Source organism: Nilaparvata lugens, chromosome 1, assembly GCF_014356525.2.
Source record: "Nilaparvata lugens isolate BPH chromosome 1, ASM1435652v1, whole genome shotgun sequence".
In the NCBI taxonomy this organism is placed as follows: Eukaryota; Metazoa; Arthropoda; class Insecta; order Hemiptera; family Delphacidae; genus Nilaparvata; species Nilaparvata lugens.
In genome coordinates this window covers 34,361,750-34,385,145 of record NC_052504.1, presented here as the reverse complement: position 1 = coordinate 34,385,145, position 23,396 = coordinate 34,361,750, and the positions used below count along the sequence as shown (strand labels likewise).

General features: G+C 32.8%; 1 protein-coding gene across 2 annotated transcripts in view; it reads right to left on the bottom strand.

Moving 5' to 3' along the window:
- The window catches only part of LOC111048262 (phosphatidylinositol 4-kinase beta), a 48,029-nt gene that overhangs the window by 5,451 nt on the left and 19,182 nt on the right, over positions 1 to 23,396 (bottom strand). For both annotated transcript variants that reach the window (XR_005571162.1, XM_039426771.1), the window contains exons 10-16: positions 15,212 to 15,442; positions 13,553 to 13,747; positions 12,309 to 12,491; positions 10,996 to 11,189; positions 10,007 to 10,225; positions 7,534 to 7,787; positions 1,057 to 1,250 (exon numbers count right to left, since the gene is read on the bottom strand). Coding sequence is in view for 1 of the 2 variants with exons in the window: in XM_039426771.1 (XP_039282705.1) it covers positions 1,066 to 1,250; positions 7,534 to 7,787; positions 10,007 to 10,225; positions 10,996 to 11,189; positions 12,309 to 12,491; positions 13,553 to 13,747; positions 15,212 to 15,442 (1,461 nt within the window). In the remaining variant the exon portion in view is untranslated. The remainder of the gene's footprint in view (positions 1 to 1,056; positions 1,251 to 7,533; positions 7,788 to 10,006; positions 10,226 to 10,995; positions 11,190 to 12,308; positions 12,492 to 13,552; positions 13,748 to 15,211; positions 15,443 to 23,396) is intronic.

Sequence of the window (23,396 nt, the reverse complement as noted above, 5' to 3'; positions counted from 1 at the left end):
TAATCTTAAGTAGCCTAATCATAATTATAATTGATAGCCAACAAATAAGAGGCCTATTATAAGATCCTAACTCTTGACACAAAATTGCAACAAGCCTATGTTATAATAATTTACATTATTGTATGTTGAAAAGATTAACTTTTTATTAGATAAACAGTTTCTAAATTCATAAATCATGATACAAGAATCGATGTAAGTAAAATCATAGAGAAACCATAGCATAAGTAGATGTCCCATGTTATGGGGAATTTATGTCGCAACTTTTACTGTTATCTCAAGCCGATAGTCCACGTACTTCTTTCCCATGAAGCTTTATGACGCTGTTAGTCTCTCATATTGTGCCGTTCATACACTCTTACCCGGTCAAAACAGTAAAAATCGACAGTAATCGGCTTGAGATAACAGTAAAAGTTGCGACATAAACGCCCTATACCATGGGATATCTACTTACGCTATTGTTTCTCTATGGTAAAATTCATTGTTTAACAGAAATTTTCAAGACTTATCGAGTATTTAATTATTGTACTCCAATTAATTAATCTATATCTTATTAGTGTTCTATAATAATTGAATTATTGACAGTGACTACCGTTCATATATGACTGTATCATATTGTATACTGTTGGGGAGCGGTTTGTCACAGTGGTCGCGCTGATAAGCTATCGCTCAGATAAGTTGAAAATCATGCGCCTGATACTCCCGTTGGAAGGGTGACCGGTTGAGCCAACTCCTCTGAATTTGATTCATGAGTTGTAGAATCGCTTCCCAGTGGTTCAGAACCCACCATTCATCTCTCATTATCATCCGCCTCATACCCACACACGCACACGCCTAGAGCTCATGTGAGCATCACCCGCAGCAAAACAAATCTAATGAAGCCGAAAGTGTGGCAAGGGAAAATCATAAGGATTAAGAACTGATGCCTCTTTTGCGATTCAGTTATCATAATTGATTTCTGAAGAAATTTGATTGTCTGAATTTCGGAAATGATGGTGTTAAGGGCTAAACCCTATTTTCTCTTTTCCATAAATGAGTAATAAGTGAGATTGCACTGACCTATTTCAGTTAGAGAATACCGTTGGTAAGATACTGGAAGCCGTCATAGAGTTTGGTGCTGAGCGAATGTATGCTTGTTTCGACTAGATACTCGACCAGCAGCTGCAGCTGCTCCTCAGTCATATTCAGGTGGAAGCGATTGTTGAGCGCCTGCACTGTGGCTGCACCTGACTTGAAGCAGGGCAGCTGCGAGCCTGTAATGCAATCAACCATTCAATAGAACCTATTTTTATAATTGAACAAAATTACATTGAATCGATGGATGAAAACCAACCAATTGACAAATTAAAACGAATAGTTTTAACGACTGTTCTATCCTGAGTATTCTTGTTACATTCGAAGCAGTTTAATAAGAAATCATTCAATGATTTCAATAATAGCATTGACAGAGTAAAAATGTAATTTTCCTCCACCTCCTGTCTAAAGTGCTTACTTTAATCCCTGGAACATAATACTAAAGGGTCACTATTTCGCTCTCGGGATGAAAAAACAGGAAAACTCCCTAGAGCGTAAAAGTGACCCCATTTAAATAACATGGGAAGCATCTCTATTTTAAAAACGTACATTTGAAATAGGTTACAAGGTCTAAGCTCAGATGAGGAAGCATATTGAGTAGTCATTAAACCAACTAAATTCAATACCTCAACCAGACATTTGATCAATATATGAAATTTATGTCTGTATGCTAAAATTATTACAAACTTCATATCACTATATAAAAAAAAACACAATTTTTTATTCCATGTTATTCAAAATACCAGCCAACGAATATTCCTCATTAACTAATCAAATTTGAAACGGGAACTAGTTGTGGAGGCGGTTACAACTCTTGCCGACAGATAGCGCATAGCACTGTCGGCGGAGATAAGGTCTTTGTAAATACAGGTCATGAGACTCATGTTCCTTATGGAGCGACCAGTTTATGGGGTCTTTATGGCGGTACTTTTGAAAATCCAATTTATTACAATTTGCTCGTAACAAAATTATGCATTTTAAAAACAATATTCTAGTTCAGATAATATGTGAATTCAGGTTTTAAATTTTTTAATAATGAAATTTCAATAATAAATGCTTCAATTATTAATTTATTTATTATTAAAAATTGTTCTTGTTCTTGTAAATCAAGGATTATGATTCAAAAGGCATTGGGACAAGACAGAAATATGCAAGGCCAATTTCAAAAAGAGTTTCAAGTTCCCGATCAATTAAATCTAAAAATCAACAATTCAGTTCCTAGTTGGAATTTAATTTATTATTATTCTTTTGGAACAATTTATTTTACAATTCAAAGCCAAGCAATATCCCTTGAACAATATTACAAAACGTAATAAATTTGAAAATTGGTGAACTAGGCCCCCATAAAATGGCGATTTTGCAATGCATCACGGGATTGTGTCTTGACCTGTATTTATAGACCTTGGGCGGAGACAAGGTCTATAAATACAGGTTATGACACAATCCCGTGATGCATTGCAAAATTGCCATTTTATGGGGTTCTAGTTCACCAATTTTCAAATCTATCAGCTGTTATCATTATAGATTGAACAAAATAATGTGTTATTTTGCTCAAGGGATATTGCTTGGCTTTGAATTGTAAAATAAATTGTTCCAAAAGAATAATAATATTTAGATTCCAACTAGGAACTGAATATTGTTGATTTTTAGATTTAATTGATCGGGAACTTTAAACTCTTTTCGAAGTTGGCCTCGCATATTTCTGTCTTGTCCCGATGCCTTATGAATCATAGTCCTTAAGTTACAAGAATAAGAACAATTTTTAATAATAAAAAATGAATTATTGAACCATTTATCATTAAAATTTCATTATTAAAAAATCGGAAACCTGAATGTACATATTATCTGAACCAGAATTTTGTTTTTAAAAAGCATAATGCAAGATTTTGTTATGAGCAGATTGAAAACTTCAAATGTACCGCCATAAAGGCCCCACATAATGGCCGCTCCATAAGGAACACGAGTGTCATGACCTGGATTTATAGAGCTTGGGCGGAGAACTGTGATTACAAGCCAGCTGTTTCTGTTTACTTTTTAGATTACGTTTTTGTTGCGATTTTGTTGTAACACATTTTTGGTCACGTACGTTTTTAAAAAAATATTTTATTTGCAGTTTTTATAAAAATGTAGGTGGAGGAAAAATGTTGTGTATATCACGTGTGAAAAATGTTTTTTCTCCCTCAGGAAAATTGTTGCCCTCGGCTTTGCCTCGGGCTTCAAACGTTTCCCTCAGGGAAAAAACAGTACTTTTCACTCTGGATATACAAATAACTATTAATCCATAATTCAAATTAAAAAAAAATTGAATTTTTTGAATATACTTATGGTTGGTTAAGAACCTATTTAAAACCTATTTAAAACTCATCAATCTTGGAAAATAGCTAATCCAAAAGATATATGATAACGTTGAAGATTGGCACCTGTGAAGTTTCCCATTTCATTACATAATCATAATGAAAGTCAATAATTTTCTATTTATTATAATGACGTAATATATCCTAACATCACTTTCATATATATATTTAAATACTAGCAGAACCCCGTGCTCCGCAAGGATCATCTATTTTAAAACTTGACAAACTGAAAACTTGACGTAATGAAATTTTGAAGAATTGAAAATAGGCCTATAACCATCCTTGGTTAATTAAGAATCTACATGCAAAATTGCAAGTTAGTTTCAGTCCAGTAGCTTAGACGTGATGATACATCAAACATAATTTTCCTATCCCGTACGTGTATAAGCCAGCTCTTTACTTTATTATAGATATAGTTAACGACCACAAGAGATAGGACTGTGAAACAGAATAGTGGTGAAACTATGATAGCGCCAGAAGTGTCTCAAACACAATAGTAGGTTACTACATGAAATTTTTGAAAATTATTTGAAAAAAAAATGTTAAAACAACATACCTCCATTTAGATAGACTTTTGTTTGAGCCGAATGTAAATCTATATACATAAAAATGAATGTCTGTTTATATGTTTGTTTGTTCCCTATAGACTTGAAAACTACTTGACATAACGGCATGAAACTTTGGGAATATGTTGTGTCTTGTGTGAATATTGGGGATGGTTTCTGAAGAGAAATTTTAATAGGGGGGGGATAATAATAATTATTTATTTATCCATTTTACAGACCTATGTTTTCGAAATTGTCGACAGAGCGGCTACCGAAGAACGGAAAGATGATCATGATTCAAGATCATATTGTGATATGATTAAGCATCTGAAGTTACCAGCTGTATAATAAGCACGTCACCCTGTGATAAATTGTGTACTGGTATTAAAACGGTAGTTAGGAGTTGAAGTTAATGTAGTTGATTGGTACCAGCAGTAGATAATCGTTCCTTAGAAGACCTATACAAATAATTATCACTCCCCTATCATTGAAAAACTGGAAAATGTTGGGAAAAAAATATTCACCTCATGAAAGAGAGTTGTTCATATTGCTTTCATTAATTATTACTGAAGAATGACAAAATAATTTATTTTTTTAATTTAGCTCAGCTTATATTCATCCTAAAATGGAAGATGGAAAGAATATGGAATTCTGTGTGATTCATCGTACATCTCATATTTCCTGGACCATCTATTGACAATCAACAACTATGAAAACATTAAATTCATCTTTGAAACACTGATTTAACCTATCTATTTATTTTAATTCAACACTTTACTGACAGATATTACTACCAATTGATTGAGAAGAATATGTTTTTGGAATAATAAATCCTGCATGACTAAGCACATAGGAAGTCCGTATTGAGATGTAAATGAAAATATTGATTTTCAAATGAATTTCATGATTCACCAAATAAAGTTAAGTGTGACATGAGATACATTGACCTTTTGGCGGTACGAAGTTTGCTGGGTAGGCTAGTTGTAAATAAAGCTTTAATATTAATAGTCAACGCTGAAAAAAGACAGGTTCAATCACCAGGAATAAGTTACTATAAATTCTATGAGGGACCAGTAAGCCATTAATTTTGTGTAGTTCAATCACTTCCACTATGGACACTGGATACATTATGGACAATCAATAAATCAATACGCTTTAGTAATTCAAAAATACGTATGGAATTTATTAGCTACAGAATAAAAAAACTTTTGATTGCAGTGACCCCGACTACTACAATATGAATAACCATTTGGATCAAATATAAGGAATTACTCACATCTCTCATCTTTTTATTCACAAAATATTAAAAAAAAGTTATATTGAATGAACTCATGGCTAATAGAGGTTTGTCGACATTTGTTTTTGTAATCTTGTTGTCTATTAAGAAAGTTTTCAATGTGATTTTTTATGGCAATAGAATTTAAATTTGAAAAATAAATTATCAACAAACTCCTAACCAAAGAAAATCTCTTTGCTCTGTTCTAGTCGGAATGTATGAGACTCCATATACAGCTGATAGAAAGGCGCAAACCGAACTGGCCCAGAATACAACAATGAAACATACACGTGGCAAGCTCGCGCTCTCGATTTACGAAAAATTATTTCGATCAGCTGATTGATAAGTTATTTTAAGCTTTCCAATGATTACAACATATGTTAGAATATCATGTGTCAATTATTTCAGTTTCATATGGCGTTCACCTTACCATGTTCATAACCTTACTTAGTAGGATCCTTTTTCATCCTTTGAAATCCTTAGAGGCAAAATATCTCAAAATACGTTCTTAGTGCGCGTCTAGCATGTTTGAAGTTTCAAGTCTGTAGGCCAATCAGTTTTAGCTGTAGTGTGATTTTACATAAACATTTTCGAAAAAAGCCCTCTCCTGAACACCCCTGTGCTCCTGATAAATTTTTTCTGCATAGATCTAATTATTTTTCGTAGCTGAACAAAAATGTTCCTCATGAATTTGCTGTGGAATGAGCGGTTAAAACGTTCAAAATTTTTGGGGGGCCCAGCTCCCTCAAGGGGGGCAAATTTCTGAAAATCCTTTCTTAGTGGATGTTTTGAGGCTACCATAAACAATTGTGCAAAATTTCAAGTTTTTAGGCTCAGTAGTTTGGTCTGTGGTGTGATTTCAGTCTGTCGGGGCTTAGCCTTTTATAGATATAATAATAAAAATAACATAAATTATAATAATATAGAGAATAGAGATTTTTGATCCTATGCCCTTTACTAACTTTCCGGAATCTAACCAATATATCGTTCTCTTCTAATTTTATTAGTTATAGCCTACTGAATTGTGAATATTTAATGAAGTGCAATGTTATTTTCTTTTCTCTTATTTTCTTTTTAATTATTGTAATGTTATACTATCAAATATATGTCATTAAGGCTCATACTGGAGTTTGTATGTGAGCCTTTCTATGTTTTTATGGAATAAATAAATACATAAATGAATAATTACTACATCATTCATTTCCATGATTATAGACGAAGAAGAATTATTTTACTTTCATATGAATATATCAGAGAGAATTAAAGGTTAACTTTTTGGTGAGGGCTACTCTTATTTATTATTATTAGGAAATGAAAATTCACTTGAAAATTGCATGAATGTTGAAACATGTTGTTTCAAAAAAGTTTTTATATAATCTGAATACTTATATATTTTATTTCCTGAGAATTAAAGGTTTTATGCTCTAATCACACACTCGAAATCAGTCTCTCGATAACGCAGCATCTGTTTACGTATGGTCACGCTTCTGATTAAGCAATTCCAGTTGGGATATTCCGAGACTGAGAGACTCAATTGCTCGGCGACTCGACTTGAGTGTGATTCGCCAGTGATTTGAGTATCTTCAATAAAGTGAAGTTAGGGATTGAAGTGGATGAGAGTAAACGTGAACGAGCACACATTCATTAAGTTTCTTGGAAAAGTAAAAGAATTCCGCATATTTAAATAAGCCTACAATTATTAACTTAAATATTACAAAACTCCTGATAAAAATGAACCGATAATTACAAGTTCAAAAAAGTCGAAAGGCTACTGACAACTAGGGTAGTGAAAATGAGCATCACAAGCGACTCAAGTAGCAAGGTCCGAGAGACTGGAGTACCCTCGACTCCAGTCGTACGATTTGAGACGCGTTAGAGTGATTTAGCCTTAAGCCAGTTACACACTCATCGATTCTGGGACGTCCGATTTTTTGCCGTACTTATAAATTCTACCAGATTGAACATAACTCGGCTAACACGTGCACGTGATGTGTATCTGCACACATCATGGGTTTGCCAAGTTCCGTTCAATCTGGTAAAATTTATAAGTACAGCAAAAATCGTACGTCGAAAAATCGATGTTTGTGTAACTGGCTTTACACCTCCAAAAACTGAATATGCGACATCAGCAGTCAACAGGAGAAGCCTTTTTTAATTAACAAATAATATAGAATCTATAATCTCTCCACCAATAATAGTATGACTAAACTTAAATGAGCTGAAGACTATAAAAATACATATTAAATTCACATAATTGTTTTTGAGATGATGGCCAGTTTTGACATACCTGAACGCATAATTTCCACCAGACTCAATATGCGGTCCATATGTTTCCTAGCAGCCACCAAACCTTGCAATATTAGTATTTTAAAATATTCGAACATATCAGAGCCTGGACCGCCCATAATCTCAACGAATTCTGGTGTGAGCTTGAAGGGCGAAGTTTCAAAACCTAGATTCCTAGGTGAAGTAGAAAGGATGAATCCGAAATCTATGTGGATTAGATGACCTTCGTTATCGAGGAGAATGTTTCCATTATGCCTGAAAAATAAGAAAAAGTTAAAAACTGAATGAATACTTTATTCTAGAGCCCAATTTCTCCAGAAAATAAAAGCCTTGTAACACAACAAATGATGCAAATTCTGGAAATATACTATCAAATTATATCCACAGACCATTATACGGTCTACGTTAAGCGGCCTACAGTCCCACACTCCAACTTGATCCCTGTACCGATTTACCCCTCCCACAGCATCAAGACCCAACTAAGCATAGCAGTAACATTTGATCATCCAGCTATTTGAGTCAACCAGTCAGCACGCCTTAATTTCTGAGTCCAATTGTGTGGAGATGTTTCCTGAAGTGGCAATGTCCAGTTATCAGGGCAACCCAGACTCACCAGCCACCTGGTGAAGCGAGGGCTTGTGTCTGCCAGCAGTCTTTTGACAAGTGCTTGACCAGGGTGACCCTGCCATTGCTGGTGGTGTAAGTCCCTGGACCATTTATTTATTGTGTGGAAGGCAGTTGTTTTACTTATGCCAAAGCCCGGTATGGCCCTTATGCCATATCCCACATATTCTTATTAGTCCACTACTGTACAATTAATTATTTTAAATAAATTGTTTAAGCAGACTTCAAGTGAATTTAAGAATAGTTTCATAGTTGGAAGCTGCATTTCAATAAGGTTGTGAGATTGGAGAGATAGCTACAATGAATATTCATGGTCAATGTACAAGATGAGGCCATCAAACGGCAATATTTAAGGTATTAAAATAAAATTCACAATAATATTTTCAAGTCATATATTCCAAAAAAATGTAAGAGCACACAAATTGAAATTTTGTTTTGAATATTACTCCAGTAAGGTGGCGACCATAATTTTACACACGTTGTTCAAGTCTCCCACTGAAATTCTCACTAACACGCCACACCTTAACATCTCTAGTGTTATTCCTCGAATTTCTTGTGTGATCAAAATTATCCGCATTTTCAAGTAATTGATTGCTGCTGGAAGAGTTCCATAAACCTCTGACTCGAGGTATCCCCATGAAAATAAATGACACGAGCTTAGATAGGGTGATGGGGAGGCTACTGAATATCCCCCCCACTCCAGAACTGATCAAGCAGTTCGGAAAAAACATTTCTCATGAGGTCAATTGATATTCTGGCCTATAGTTTGCTCCACCTTGTTGAAAATAATTCTCATTCACATGAAATCGTCGTATTCAGGAATGAGCAAGTTGTTCGAACATTGCGAGCTGATGTTACTGTAACTGCGTGGCCGTTGGCATTTTTAAAGAAAATTTGACCAATTATCCATTCGAAGACATCGCACACCAGACATACACTTTGGTCGAATGAAGTGGCCTTTCATGAAATTCTTGAGGATTTTGAGCAGCCCAATACCGAAAATTTTGTCAATTTACATGTTAGTGAGAATTTCGGTGTGAGACTTAAACAATGTAACAATGTGTGCAAAATGATGGTCGCCACCTTCCTGGAGTAACATTCGAAAGTAACAAATTTTCTGTATAAAACTAAAATTTTCATTTGTGTTCTTATGATTTGTTGCAATGTAAGTCTTGAAAATATTTCCTAACATTACTTGATCAATAAATTTATCCTCTCTACCTATTTATATTGCCTGGATTGGGTCAACAGATAATATTATTGTCGAAATCATTTTGCCAATATTTTTGAGCTTTCATTTCAAATAAATAAATTACCGTAATCAAATTCAATACGCAATGTCAAACCCATTGTTCTCAAAGCTCAAGGCAGTCAAACATTTCTCCTCATGATGAAAGTAATCCACTACTTCACACAGATGTGTACAGTCTTTGTAGGGGTATTCCATACATTTCTATTACAATTATTGTAATTGTATTTATTATTGTATAAATGCATTTTCTGGAATAAAGAATATTTGAATTTGAATGCAATTGTGTTACTATTCCAACATCTCAGTCGGTTTATATGGTTTCAGAAACTATCTGCTGCTCATCAAACATATATCTTCAGCAAAACACATTGGAGGGAATCTGTTCAATAATAACAGTTAGAAGTTTTTTGAGGAAAGAAATACTTTGCTTAGTCTCATCTTAGAACCGAAACGGTCTTCTGAGTTTTGAATAGAATCTCACAAGCAGAAGAACTACATAAAGGCTGAAGGGACTATGAAGATTATCTAAATATATTATCACGACGAATTGATAATGCAAGAATAATGTTTATATTTTGTAAAGGATAGTTTCGCCTACCTGTCTTTGACTTGCACCAGATAAGAAATGAGACAATAGGCAGCACATGACTCGACGAAGTTCTTCTGGGCTGTGAGGTAATCCTCAGAGTTGGTGGGGCCGTATTCCTTGTTGAAATATTCACCTAATGACAATTGACAATGTTTCTTGATCTGATGGAGAGAGACTGTATTCACTATAGGCTCAATAAGTCCGGAGTCACAAGATAGAACCAGGATTCTGAAACAAAAATTACATGAACAGATTAATAAATAATGATACTGTATATGATACAACTATAAAGTTGGAAATTAAAAATGTAGAGTCTGGCGAATCGATTCAATAGAATGATACTGATGCAGACTAAATCTCCGAATTTATTCATAAGTTGCATAAATCAACTAACTAATCGAGAATATTAACTGTTCTCAAATATTAAATTGATAAAATTCTTGTAAAGCTTCAATTTATCAGAAGCTTTACTATATGCAATATTTTTACTTATAAATGCATTATTTTACAAGTTATAATTTTACATTACTTCACTTGTACAAACATTGAAAAATAAATTGGTGTAGAAATGAATAACAAAAAATGTGTTCAGTTGATGAGTTGTGAATTGAGAAGCAGGAAAGAAACAAAAAGTTATTGTCCTGTGATCTTCAATGAAATGTCATAAGTGATAGATGATACGGTTGAGAATATGTTTGCAAATATACACTGACGACCAAAGTGAATTTTTACACTGAATTGGTCACTCATTAATTCATTGATCACATTAATTCAAAAGTCACATGGTCTATTGTTCTATAAACCGCAACTAAAAACACAAGATTTATCAAACAGTATCAAGTAACAGGTGTGAAAGTGGTAAATTTCCATTCAAAATTTTCAATGAATTTAAATAAACTTTTAAAGTTGTTAGTTAAGCTTATCAGTTTTGTCCCATAATTATTTGTTAAACTTTGATTAAATGTTAATTGTATATTGTTGATTAGAGTGAAATCAACCTGTAAGGCTGGAGCCAGAGGGGCACTCTTTCCTGTTGCCATATTCGTTGGAACATGGTGAGCAGCTGAGAGGCCAACAGTTCCTGGCGCAAATCATCGCCACATTTCACTATCACAGACATGAGCCGCCAACTTGCCAAGTGGCCATACGGAGAGCTTTCCCGTATTCTCCTCTCCTTCTCTTCCCAAGGTTCCTGAAATTGAATTATACCCCATAAGAATTGGAAGTAATACACCAACTGGTATCAATTAATCATCGTTTATGTTAGCACCATCCATAAAAAAATTATGAAAACTTAACAAGTTCGGAAGAAGGTTAAATTACATCAGATGGAAAATCAAACTTCAGTAACCTACATTAAATCTGAACATTCAATATTTTCCAAAGTTGGAATTTAATTTGCGAATCGTAAATAGGTACGATAGGTTAAGATGCATTTAGGCCTACTCGTAAAATGCAACTGTGATTTTTTGCTAAGGATAATGCCCACATGAGCTCTAGGCTTGTGTGTGGGTGATTGGACATGGTTTTCGAACCAACGGGAAGCGATTTTTAAACTCATATAAATGGTACTTAGAGGAGTTCGGCTTTTAAAGTGGTTAATCTTACAAAGGGAGTAGAAGGCGCATGTTGCTTAAATAACATATCTTATCGACAGCTTATCAGCGCAATCACGGAACCAAATCGCTTCCCAATTACAGATGTGATTGGATGCCGTATCAGATTAGTGACATGGAAGAGTTTCCTCACTGGCCAAACCAGTGAAAAAATAATAATAAAATAGAATAAAATCGCATTGGCTGATAAAATCAGTTACTATAGTTTAAAGCCCATCACGATTTGAAAATACAATTATCCATTCATCCTTTATCACCCACTCTATTAACATCATAATCATTATCTGTGAGTATTTGTATAATGTATTATTAAATTGAAGAAATTACGAGCAAGAAATATAATTGTAATGACCTGTAAGAATTGAAATTATCTTACGCAAAACGAATTTCACTTTTTTCAATCAATCAATTAATTCATTTCACAGACAAACATAATACAAAGTAACAAAGAAATATATAAAAATGTAAAATAAAAGTGATCTATGTGACTTTAAAAGTAAAGTGACTTTGATGTGATCTATCCTAAATATGGTAACCGATCACGATATTGGATATTAGACAATGGATTTTTATTAAAATTGAACAGTTAAATAGCCTGACAGTATAACCAGAGAATAGCTATACAATTTAGATAGTTTATTCTATGGTATAAGACAAAAGTATAGCCTGACATAGCTGTTGAATTGACTAGGTACCTTTAATGCTGCAGCAGATGGGTCTTCAGGGTCATGTGTGAATGGCCGAGGATCGTGGAATGATTCAGATAGTCGCTTTCTTATGTCTCCTGCAGCGAACATCGGAGGCTCTCTCGAGTCCGACGATTCTTGTGATAGCTGAGAGATTGTGTCCCTATCAACAGGCTTGTGTAACCGCAGGTACTGTACAAACAACAAAAAATGGTTGCATTAGTCTACCGTACATCTACATTTCCATATCAAGTAAAAAGTTAAGATTGAAAAACTCATCATTTTTAGACATAAATGGATTTAAAAAAGCAAGATGTTGATTTTTTGTATTGCATCATCCATACATTCTGCGGATTGGTTATGAATAGGCATTATAATGAAATATGTTAAATGTTTCATCAAAAACGCATTTAATTAGAAACATTCTTTAATTAAATGAACATAGAAATACTTGAAAATATTCAACATTCCCTTACCAAGGTCTATAAAATTTATACAGGTCATGACAAAATACCGTGATGCATTGCAAAATCGCCATTTTATGGGGGTTTAGTTCACCAACTTTCAAATTTATCAGCTGTTATCACTATAGATTGAACAACATGATGTGTTATTTTGTTATATTGTTCAAGGAATATTGCTTGGCTTTGAATAATTTGTAAAATGAATTCTTCCGACAGAATAATAATATTTAGATTCCAACTAGGTACTGAATTGTTGATTATTTTCAGATTAAATTGATTGGGAACTTTAAACTGTTTTTGAGGTCAGCCTTTTGTCTCAATGCCTTATTAATCATAACAAGTTACAAGAATAAGAACAATTTTTAATAAAAAAAATAATTATTGAACCATTTATCACTTAATTAATCTTCTAGAGATTCATCTTCAATTTTTCAAGTTATTCAACATTAGTCTTACGAGTATTAATAGGTTGATGATTTTTTGAACAAGAGCTCATCTAAAGTTGACCTTATTTCTCTCAATTGTATCATCAGTCGCATATGAATAAACACAATAAATTATATCAACATACATGGAGTGAAAGGGACTATTCATACTCGTTCGGCCGTGCTGAGTGGGAATAATCCTGTAACTTTGAATGTGTGGCAATAATCTAATCAGATGTAATGGAAATAATATTTTCACTTAGCCGTCACATCCATATTTTTTAGAAATAGCTACTTTCAGTAATCTCTAACTTATTGTTATTGGCACTGCAAAGCGATTATAATTTAGTGGATTGTAGATTACCTGCTGCGAAATGTCATCATCCTCCTGAGACCAGGAGTCGGGCATGACAACTGGTGGCAGTTCATCGACCTCAGTGTGCACCATCAGATTCTCTTCACTGCGCGTGTGCCTCAGTGAGTTCACAGCCCGCGACACCACAGGCGACGTTTCCATGTCATCAACATCCACTACTTCTACGTAAATTATGTAAGGAGCCTGAAAATTACATGATACAATTACATAAGTGAATTTTTTATCAATATGAAAAGGTGGGGAAGCTCTAAAAATGAGAAAGAGATTCCCTTCGTAGTACTGTACATCAGTCAACGCACTTTTTACATATACTACAAAAGACAATATGAATTTAACGACCGGTAATTTGGTGCCCAAGATATCCATGAGTAGTAACAATAGCGTGAGTAGCAAAGCGAGCTTTTAACAATAACTAAGTAGGAAACAATTTTGAAAAATTGATACTAATGATATCTTTCAAGTTATCTTTGGAACATTATTTAAAAACAATGGCGAAGACAATCTTTATAACCTGGCACATAGCTGAATTGTAAAAATTATAATTAGATAGAGAAAAATAAGTTGGTTTAAAATTGATAAATTCTCTTGATTTTGATTACAACATATTATATGATTCACTTTCACATTAACTTCTGTAGAAATATTGACGAAATTGAACAATCAAACCTCATTTCATCTATGTGGTTGCTATAATTTCTTCATTGAATAAATGGACTAACAAATAATGGCGGTCAGACAAACTTATGTTCTTCTGACCAAACACTACACAAGATCTCAAAGAAAATGGAAATATACTATACAGTGATTATGTAGGTATTTGAGTGTTATGTATCCGCCATATGCTAAATAAATGATCCATTAAAGGCTTAAAACATTGGCAAAATGAATCTCGTTTCTAATAACTCGTTAGGGAAAAAATAATGATAAACTGAAAACTGACACATTACGGTACTATTTTCAAGAAGTAACGAACGCATTTATTATTCAGAAAGTAAAAATGTGACTTACTACATAAAAACTAGACTGGTTTCTGTTTTATAGTACCATTATTTACGATTGTTTCTCCAAGGTCATTTGTGTCAATGAATTTATAAATTTTCATCAGTACCCTATAGATTTCAAATCGAATGTCATTTCTTCTTCAAGTAATTTAATAGAGATACTTGAAAGTTTAATTACAAATAACTAAAGACTTGAATATTACTTTATTTCAGATAAGACAAGTCTCAGTCATTAATCTCATTAGTCTCAGGTATTTATCTCATTATCAAGAGTCAAAAAACACTTTATACTTATTTTAATATAAACCTAACTCCATTAATTTCAGATACAAGTGAACAAGATACACTTGAAACTTGACACTTGATAGTCGTGTGTGAAATAAAATAGTATTCAAGAGCACTAGTAACTTCTTGTAATAAATAAGATATTTTTATTTCTATTCACAATCATAATACATTACCCATTATTGTGCAATACAATACAATACATAAGATCAGCATGGGTCATCTGTTTATGAATTTGTTGTTGTCTGTTTTTTTCTAACAATTATTGTTTACTACAATACATAAAAATAAATTTATAACATCCGCATCGGTAATCAGTTATGAATTTGCTGTTGTTTGTTTAGAAGATGGTTTGTGTTACCTTGTCTTTGGAGTTGAGAACAGCAGCGGCCTGCGGGGGGATGCGGACGACGTGGTGGGGCAGGCTGGTGTGGAGGGGGAGCCAGACGCGGGCCGGCAGGTTGAGGTTGAGGGCGCCCAGCTCGCTGATGAGGCGAGTCGTCTTCGCCTCCTTGGTGTCCAGCGCGCCCAGCACTTTCCCGATCGAAATCAGACATCTGATCAACTCCAACTCTGGAGCCAGTCTGGGTGCCTGCAAAGCAAACCATCACATCACTTCAAATTCTAACACAACAACACACCTGATTAATCTAACATACTATATGCTAATGTAAGTCTGTAAAAAATAGTAGGCTAAACATATGCATCATAATAGTCGCCCAGTAAAGAATTCATTATAAGTATACATAAACATTAAAAGTAAGTGAAAATTGTTTATAATTAAAAAGTGTAAATAGACTGTTATCTATTTAATATAATAAAGGAAAGATCTGGCTTGTGTCTTTTCTGTATAGGGCTACTTGTAATATAAATAGAAATAAAAATTTCAGTACCCTTCTTTTTAATTATTTCATTACTTTTTTTTAACTATTTTTTTTTAAAGAACTGGCTTATACACGCAAGGGATAGGAAATTCACGAATTCACGAATCATCATGTCTGAACTACTCAACTGATTAACTTGAAATTTTGCATAGATTCTTAATTTACTGAGGATGGTTGGATGGTTATAGGTCTATTTTAAATTCTTCAAGATTTCATTATGTCAATTTCTCAGTTTGTCAAGTTGTTATTAAACCCTTGCGGAGCACGGGTTACCTGCTAGTAATGAATGCAACTTATCTAAATTGATACACGATACATAAATAAATTGAAAACGGAACTTCCTATCTTCAAATGCACCAAATGTATAAATAAAAATGAATGACAAATGTATCAGCCCCCCCTCACCAACAAAACAATGAATTAAGTTTAATAATGCCTAGTTACATTTCATATAAATGGTGAACTATGAATTTAAATTAAACTGTAATAGTCTAATAGTCCATGAGTGAAAAATACATCATTAGTAAGAAGAATATGAAAAAGAATAAAACTTAATATTCACATTGATGCATGATTCTGGAGTAAATCGAAAACAAAACTTCTCAACTGGGAAGGGTTGGAGAAATGACAATATAAAACATTTAAAATTATAAAAGAACAAGACATCAAATACAAAAATGTTTGATAGGATTTCCAACGATTAGCAAACAATTTATTCACATATAAATAAAAATAGAAATCTGAGTCCCTTTTTTAAAATTATTTCGTCACGACATGTTTCGGTTATATAATGCCATTATCAAGTGAATTATAATAATTTTATTCATATTCAAAAGTAGCCCTAAAGAAAAAAGACAATTTGATGGTGAATCAACCTAACATTTATTTATTTACATTATGTACACAGTATATGAATCAATTAATAAATTAGTCATTATTATGAGTTAAAATCCTGCAGATAAATAAAATGATGTTATATAAATATTATTATGTAGGCTAAATGCTGATGAAGTGCAACGTGTAAATAAAAATAAATTCCACTTATTTATATCAATACTGTCACAAGAATAATTTCATTTCGGAAGATTTAGAAATGAACAAAAGCTTTAAATTATTCATGATGAAATAAAACTAAACCGACTCTCATAAAAATACGTTTTATTTTATTTTATACTAGTAGGTAACCCGTGCTTCGCAAGGGTCTATTTTCAAGGGTCTATTTTAAAACTGCAAAATGAAAACTTGACGAAATAAAAAATCGAAATTTGAAAATAGACCTATAACCATCCTCGGTTAATGAAGAGTCTATATGCAAAATTTCAAATTAATCAGTTGAGTATATTTCAGACGTGATAATGTGTCAAACATAATTCCCTATTCCTTACGTGTATAAGCCAGTTCTTTCCTTTATTATAGTATAGAAAACTGAAGAATACATAATACTTGGAAACCTCACAGAATCATATTGATTTTTCCAATACATCAATAAATTTTAGTTCGATTAGGATCCTCCTCAATTTGAAACAGGCAGCCTTTTGTTTTCCCAATTCCAAACAAAATATCTAAAATACTGGTTTCACTGGGAATTCGTGTCTGATAGTACATTATAACTAAAGAATATAAATTATTTCTTATTTTATTGTGATCTATTCATGTTTTTCTTATGAAATTCAATTATAGGCCTACAGCATGAAGACCATGTCCAATTCATTTGTACTGGTGGCAAAATTTTACATTAAAAATAATTATTTGATAAAATCAAAGTTCAATAGTAATGAAAACAAATTCCTTCAAAAAATTCAAATTCAAATTCTTTATTCAAAAAAATAATTAAAAAATCAAATGCATTCCAAAAATCAAATACAATATTGTTTCCTAATTTCTAATATGTGTTCCCTATAGGCTACCCTGTGTGGGGACACTTGAATATATATAATAAAATATTTATATAGGCTACAAATTTAAATATTATATCATGAAGAACATAATAATTGAATATGGTATTATATTAAAATAAATCAATATGTCAATATTTATAATCATTCTTGCACACATACATACGCACACACATTCACATATGCGCACACATTCATACGCACACACATTCACACATGCGCACAAACACACACACACACACACACTTACACAAAACTTAAAACTATGTACGGAGTGGTTGCTGTTTTTTTTCATATTAAGTTCAATTTTATTCATAGTTAACGTTTCGTTTTTTTTCAAAGTGCTGATGTAATTAGACCATAAATGAATGCGTTTAGAAGAAAGAGACAGTGATTGAAATTTGATACTGTCTTACTGTTTACGAATACCGGACGGGATTTGTGAGTTCAATGATCTTTGATTGTTGCAGTGTTCATGTCGTGTGATGTGTAAATTATACTAAATTTAGACCTATATTAATTTAGTAAAAAAATCATTCGGGTTGTCTAGTTGTAAAATGAATTTCTTGATTTCTTTTCTAAATAACTGACGTGACGTTATTTTCCTTGTTGTTACTGGAAGTGAATTGAATATTTTTATAGCTATGTATTTGAAGTGTCGTCTGGAATGTTCTAATCTTGGTTTTGGGAGGTTAATGTCCTGTGAATTCCTGAGGCTTATTCTTTCTCTCATCTGTTGAATATCGAAATTATTTTCAGCTAAATCCAGCAATGCTTTGAATAGAAAAGAATGTCTCACCGATAATATTGATAGTTCTCTGAAGAGCATCATTGAACTATATTGTTTAGGTTTATTACAAATTATTTTTAATATATGTTTCTGACCAGTAATCACAGGTTTAATATGAACATTGTATGCACTCCCATAGCATATTATTCCATAATTTATTCTAGAACCAATAATTGCATGGTATAATTGTAACAATACTTCTTTTGGACATAACTGTCTGAGGTAATAGAACTTCCTTATGTATACAAATAACTAATTTTTTATCTTCTGTACATGATCTGACCAAGTGAGCCTACTATCCAATATGAGGCCCAGATATTTAACTGTACGTGCTTGTTTTATAGTTTCACAGTTACACAATATATTATTCACCTGTTGCGCACAATCTAATTTATGGAAGTAAATACTAGTTAACTCCTGATCCGTGTTTTGAAGATTAAATTGTATTATATTAGATTTGTCTGTGTTGATAGTTAATTTATTTTCGCAAAACCACCACCTAAGGTGCTTAAGATCCATTTCTAATTTATTTTTAAGTTCTTGATTTGTTTTGGCCGAATAAAATATAACTGTATCGTCTGCAAAAGATGTAATCTTTCCCTGTAAGTCACCATCCGTCAAATCGTTAATAAAGACCAGGAATAAAGTACTTGATAACACTGATCCTTGAGGAATACCTATGGTAATGTCCCCGGGTTCACTCAACGTATCGTTAATTCTGACCCTTTGACTCCTATTAGATAGGTAGCATCTTAACCAATCATTGGCAATTCCTCTTACTCCTGATAAATCAAGTTTTTTTAGAAGCATGTTTTTATCAATTGCATCATATGCTTTAGATATATCAAGAAACAGAGCTGCACACTTATTATTAACACTAAAACTGTCATTTATTTTTGAAATGAGATTTTTAATTGCCGCTTCTGTACTTCTTCCTTCACGGAAACCATATTGGTTATCACTAAAAAAGTTATTATTTTTATAAAAGTTTTCAAGTCTAATCTTGAATATTTTTTCTAAAATCTTGGAAAAAACCGGTAAAAGTGAAATTGGGCGGAACTGATCTATGTTTTTACAATTTGGCTTTTTAGGAATAGGTATAACTACGCTGTGTTTGAACATGCTTGGGAATTTTCCTTTGGCAATACTCAGGTTAATTAGATCGGTTAATTTGTTCAAATAATTCATGTAAGTTTTTTTAATCATGCTTGTGCTTATCCCATCTACACCTGGCGAAGATTTATTTTTCAATTTTCTTATTATACTTGCTACTTCCTCCGGATTTGTAGGGTGGAGAAAAATTGAATTTGTTGGAGAGTTGTATGGAAACCTTATTTTTGATATTCTAGCAGACTCTTCCCTGGTTTGCAATGTGGTTTGTTCTAATTCATCATTCATTTTATTCACAACATTTAGAAAATAAGAATTAAACGAATTAGAAATTTTATTACTATCATGTATGCTATTTCCCTGCTCATCAACAATCAGTTTTAGTGGTTCTTTATTTTTTTTCAATCCTATTAACGCGTCAATTGTTTTCCACGTCTTTCTAATGTTTCCCTGGCTTTCTCTAAACAGTTTTGAATAATAATATTGTTTTCTTTCTCTCAGTTCATTACGTAAGTTATTTTTGAATGTATTGTATATTTGTTTTAAGTCGTCATTATTAGGTTGTTTGATAACATTCTTGTATAACTCATTTCTTAAGTTTATTTGCTTGATCAGATAACTATTTATCCATGGCGACCTATATTTCTGTGTCAAGTTATTTTTTAAAAGAAGATTTTCTTGTGAATCTTTGATAGCGCTTTTTAAAATGTCAATGAAATTTTCCCATCCCTCATCAACTGATACTGCTGGTATTTCTCTATCCCAATCAATCGATGATAAAATATTATTCAACTTCCGGTAATTGATTAGGCATATTTTTTTATAATTTGTATCTGCTTCTTCGTTGGATCTCTTCAATCCTTCAACGTTAAGTATGATTGTACTGTGATCAGTTATATCTAAATATTAAAAAGATGCTCCCCATCCATCAATAGTGGTTAAATTCATTTCAAGAAAAGTTCGTGCTGAATGGTTGGACTCTGCTCGTAAACTCAAAGTAATCCAGGCTAACTTACTTCATGAATCATTTAAGGATGGAAGAGTCTACATAAATGAACACCTCACCGTCGATAATAAAATTCTTCTTGGGATAGCCAGGAGTTATGTAAAACAAAAGAAACTGGCGTTTGCATGGGTTCGAGACGGAAAAATATTCATCAGAAAAACTTGCGACGGCCCTATTAGAAAAATACTGGATACAGCAGACCTGGACAAGTGGACTCATTGATTAAACAGTAAGCTGAGGAGAACTCTTATATAAAATACATATTATCTATATATATATTTTTTTTTTCTATATCCTATGGAACTCTTCTACAGAAAGGACTACAAAAACAAACTCATTTTTATTTTTTTTATTCCTGTCAAGCGGAGATCAAAGTTGCTCTCTCTCATTATTTTGTTTTTCTTTCTGAAATTTCCCGCATAGTGAACTTATAGTTTATGTATACGGTTTTTTCTCAACAATATAATTATTATTTATCTAATTTTCAGTCAATGGTTTGTTTAATTTTTGTAATTAAGTAAGCAATGTAATTTTTGTTCCAAAGTGGATGGTTATTCATTTATTTTTATTTTTTCTTCCACGATATTGTAATGAATTAATTAAGCAAGGAAATTGCAGGATGACATAATTTTCCTTCCATTTTATCTATTATTATGCACAGTTGATTATAAAAATTGATTTATAAAATAGTTGGGAACTAGGCTATTTTAAACGCGAGAAATATCATTCATATTACTACATATTAATTTAAAGTCAAATATATAACTCTAACTACATTGTTGAAATTACGCGAATCAGTGAAACCACAAACTTGATGCTTGATTTGTTTGTGCAATGAACGTCTGTATAATTTACATTTTAAACGGTACTAGCGAATACAAGCTATGAACGTTCTAGATGATTTAACTTATTTTAGGCATGTTAGTTGTAATGTATTCGATGATTGTTGTGTGTATGGTGATTTCCTAAGAGTGAATGATTGAATGGTTTTAGTAATGCGGTCGCTCACAGAGATCGATATTAAGTCAAATCTCCTCTTGTGCAGTGTGCCCTACAGATATGATGATCCTTCTCTTAATGAATATATCTCCTATGCTAATTCGTATTTATCAAGAGCAGTTGGAAGCTATATAGGCTGTTTAAATATTCACTACTTGGATATTAACACATTCCTCGGAAAATCTCATTTCACAAGGCACGGGCTCCACCTCAACCGACGCGGGAAAAGGATTCTGGTCAACAGGCTAACGAAATTTGTGAAAGACTTTTCTGTTGCCAAACCTGTGTCCGCAAATACTAAAGTCGAGAATACCAGTTCACGTGCAATCAAATCTCACATTGGAAGAACTGTTGATACCGTGACCATTTCATCACCTTTGTGCCAAACTCTTGATAAAACATTTCATACTCCTCAATCATCCTCAAAAGCCGATCATCAAGATTTATCAAACAATTTCAAGACAATTCACACTCCTGTTTCACAAGCTTATCATAATATTTCAGACAGAACTACCTATCAATCTCAACATTTTTTAGACAGGTCTTCCCATGTAATAAACAAATCAATTTAGACGTACACTGTAAGAAAAATAATTTTTCATTATTCTTTTGTAATGTACAATGTCTGGGCAATAAAATTAACGAGATTGAAATGATTAATAATAATAATAAGAATTTTGATGTGCTTTGTATATCTGAGCATTGGTTGAGAGCAAATGTCATAGATCTGATCAATATAAATGGATTTTCACTGGTATCTGCTTTCTGTAGAGCGAGTGCAAGAAATGGTGGTGTCGCTATCTTTGTAGCAAATAAACTTACTGATCATATCAGGGCCATTGATATGACTGCTTTTAACTGTGAAATTCATCATGAATTTGCTGGTATCATTGTAAAGAAACTAAATATTATAGTAATAGTAGTTTATAGGTCGCCAAGTGGTAATTTGAATCTTTTTCTTGAGTCATTGGAAAAACTTATATTATTTTTAAGTACAAAACATAAACATAAATATCATTTCATAGTTGGTGGTGATTTTAACGTAAATGTTTTATCTAGAAACCCAGACAGATCTGAATTAGTTAATATTTTGAAGTCTGTAAATTTGTATCTTACTAATTTCGAGGCTACTAGACTTGACTCAGCACTTGACAACATCGCTACAGACTTGAGTCCTGACTTATTCTCTGTGAAAGTAGAACCTGTTGCTTTGGGTGATCATGACGCTTTATGTCTCTATCTAAAATCTGATATCTTTCCCAGTCAGGCTAGAGGTGAAAACCCTATGAATAATAGTCTTCAAAAATTTAAATCAAGACCAATAACTGATGCTGGACTTGATAGTTTCTGTTGTAGACTCAGTTCAGTTGATTGGAGAGAGTTTCTTATATATGGAAATGCTGAATGTAATTTTAATTCATTTTTTAATAAGTTTCAAGAATTGTTTATTGAGTCTTTTCCACTATTTAATTGTAATTCAAGATCTAGTACTAGTAAGAAGAAACCTCACCTCACTTCTCCTGCCTTGGAGAGTTTGAGATGTTTTGTCCTCATTGCGTATGACAGGTTCAAGAATAATAGAACAGACTCAGCCAGATTAACTTATAATAACTTGAAGAAAATGTATAAAGCTGAGCTGAAAATGACACAGCTGAAATCCAACGCAGACTTTATTGAATCAGCCAATAATAAATGTGCAGCTGCTTGGAAAGTTATTAGAAAAAGTTCCAAACCAACACAATCTAGTATAACATCTGTTTCAGCCGAAGATTTCAATAACTATTTTGTGAAATCAGTCTCAAAAATGCGAGATTCTATTGATCCATCCAATGTGTTGGCTGAGGAGCTTCTGGCCTCTGCCC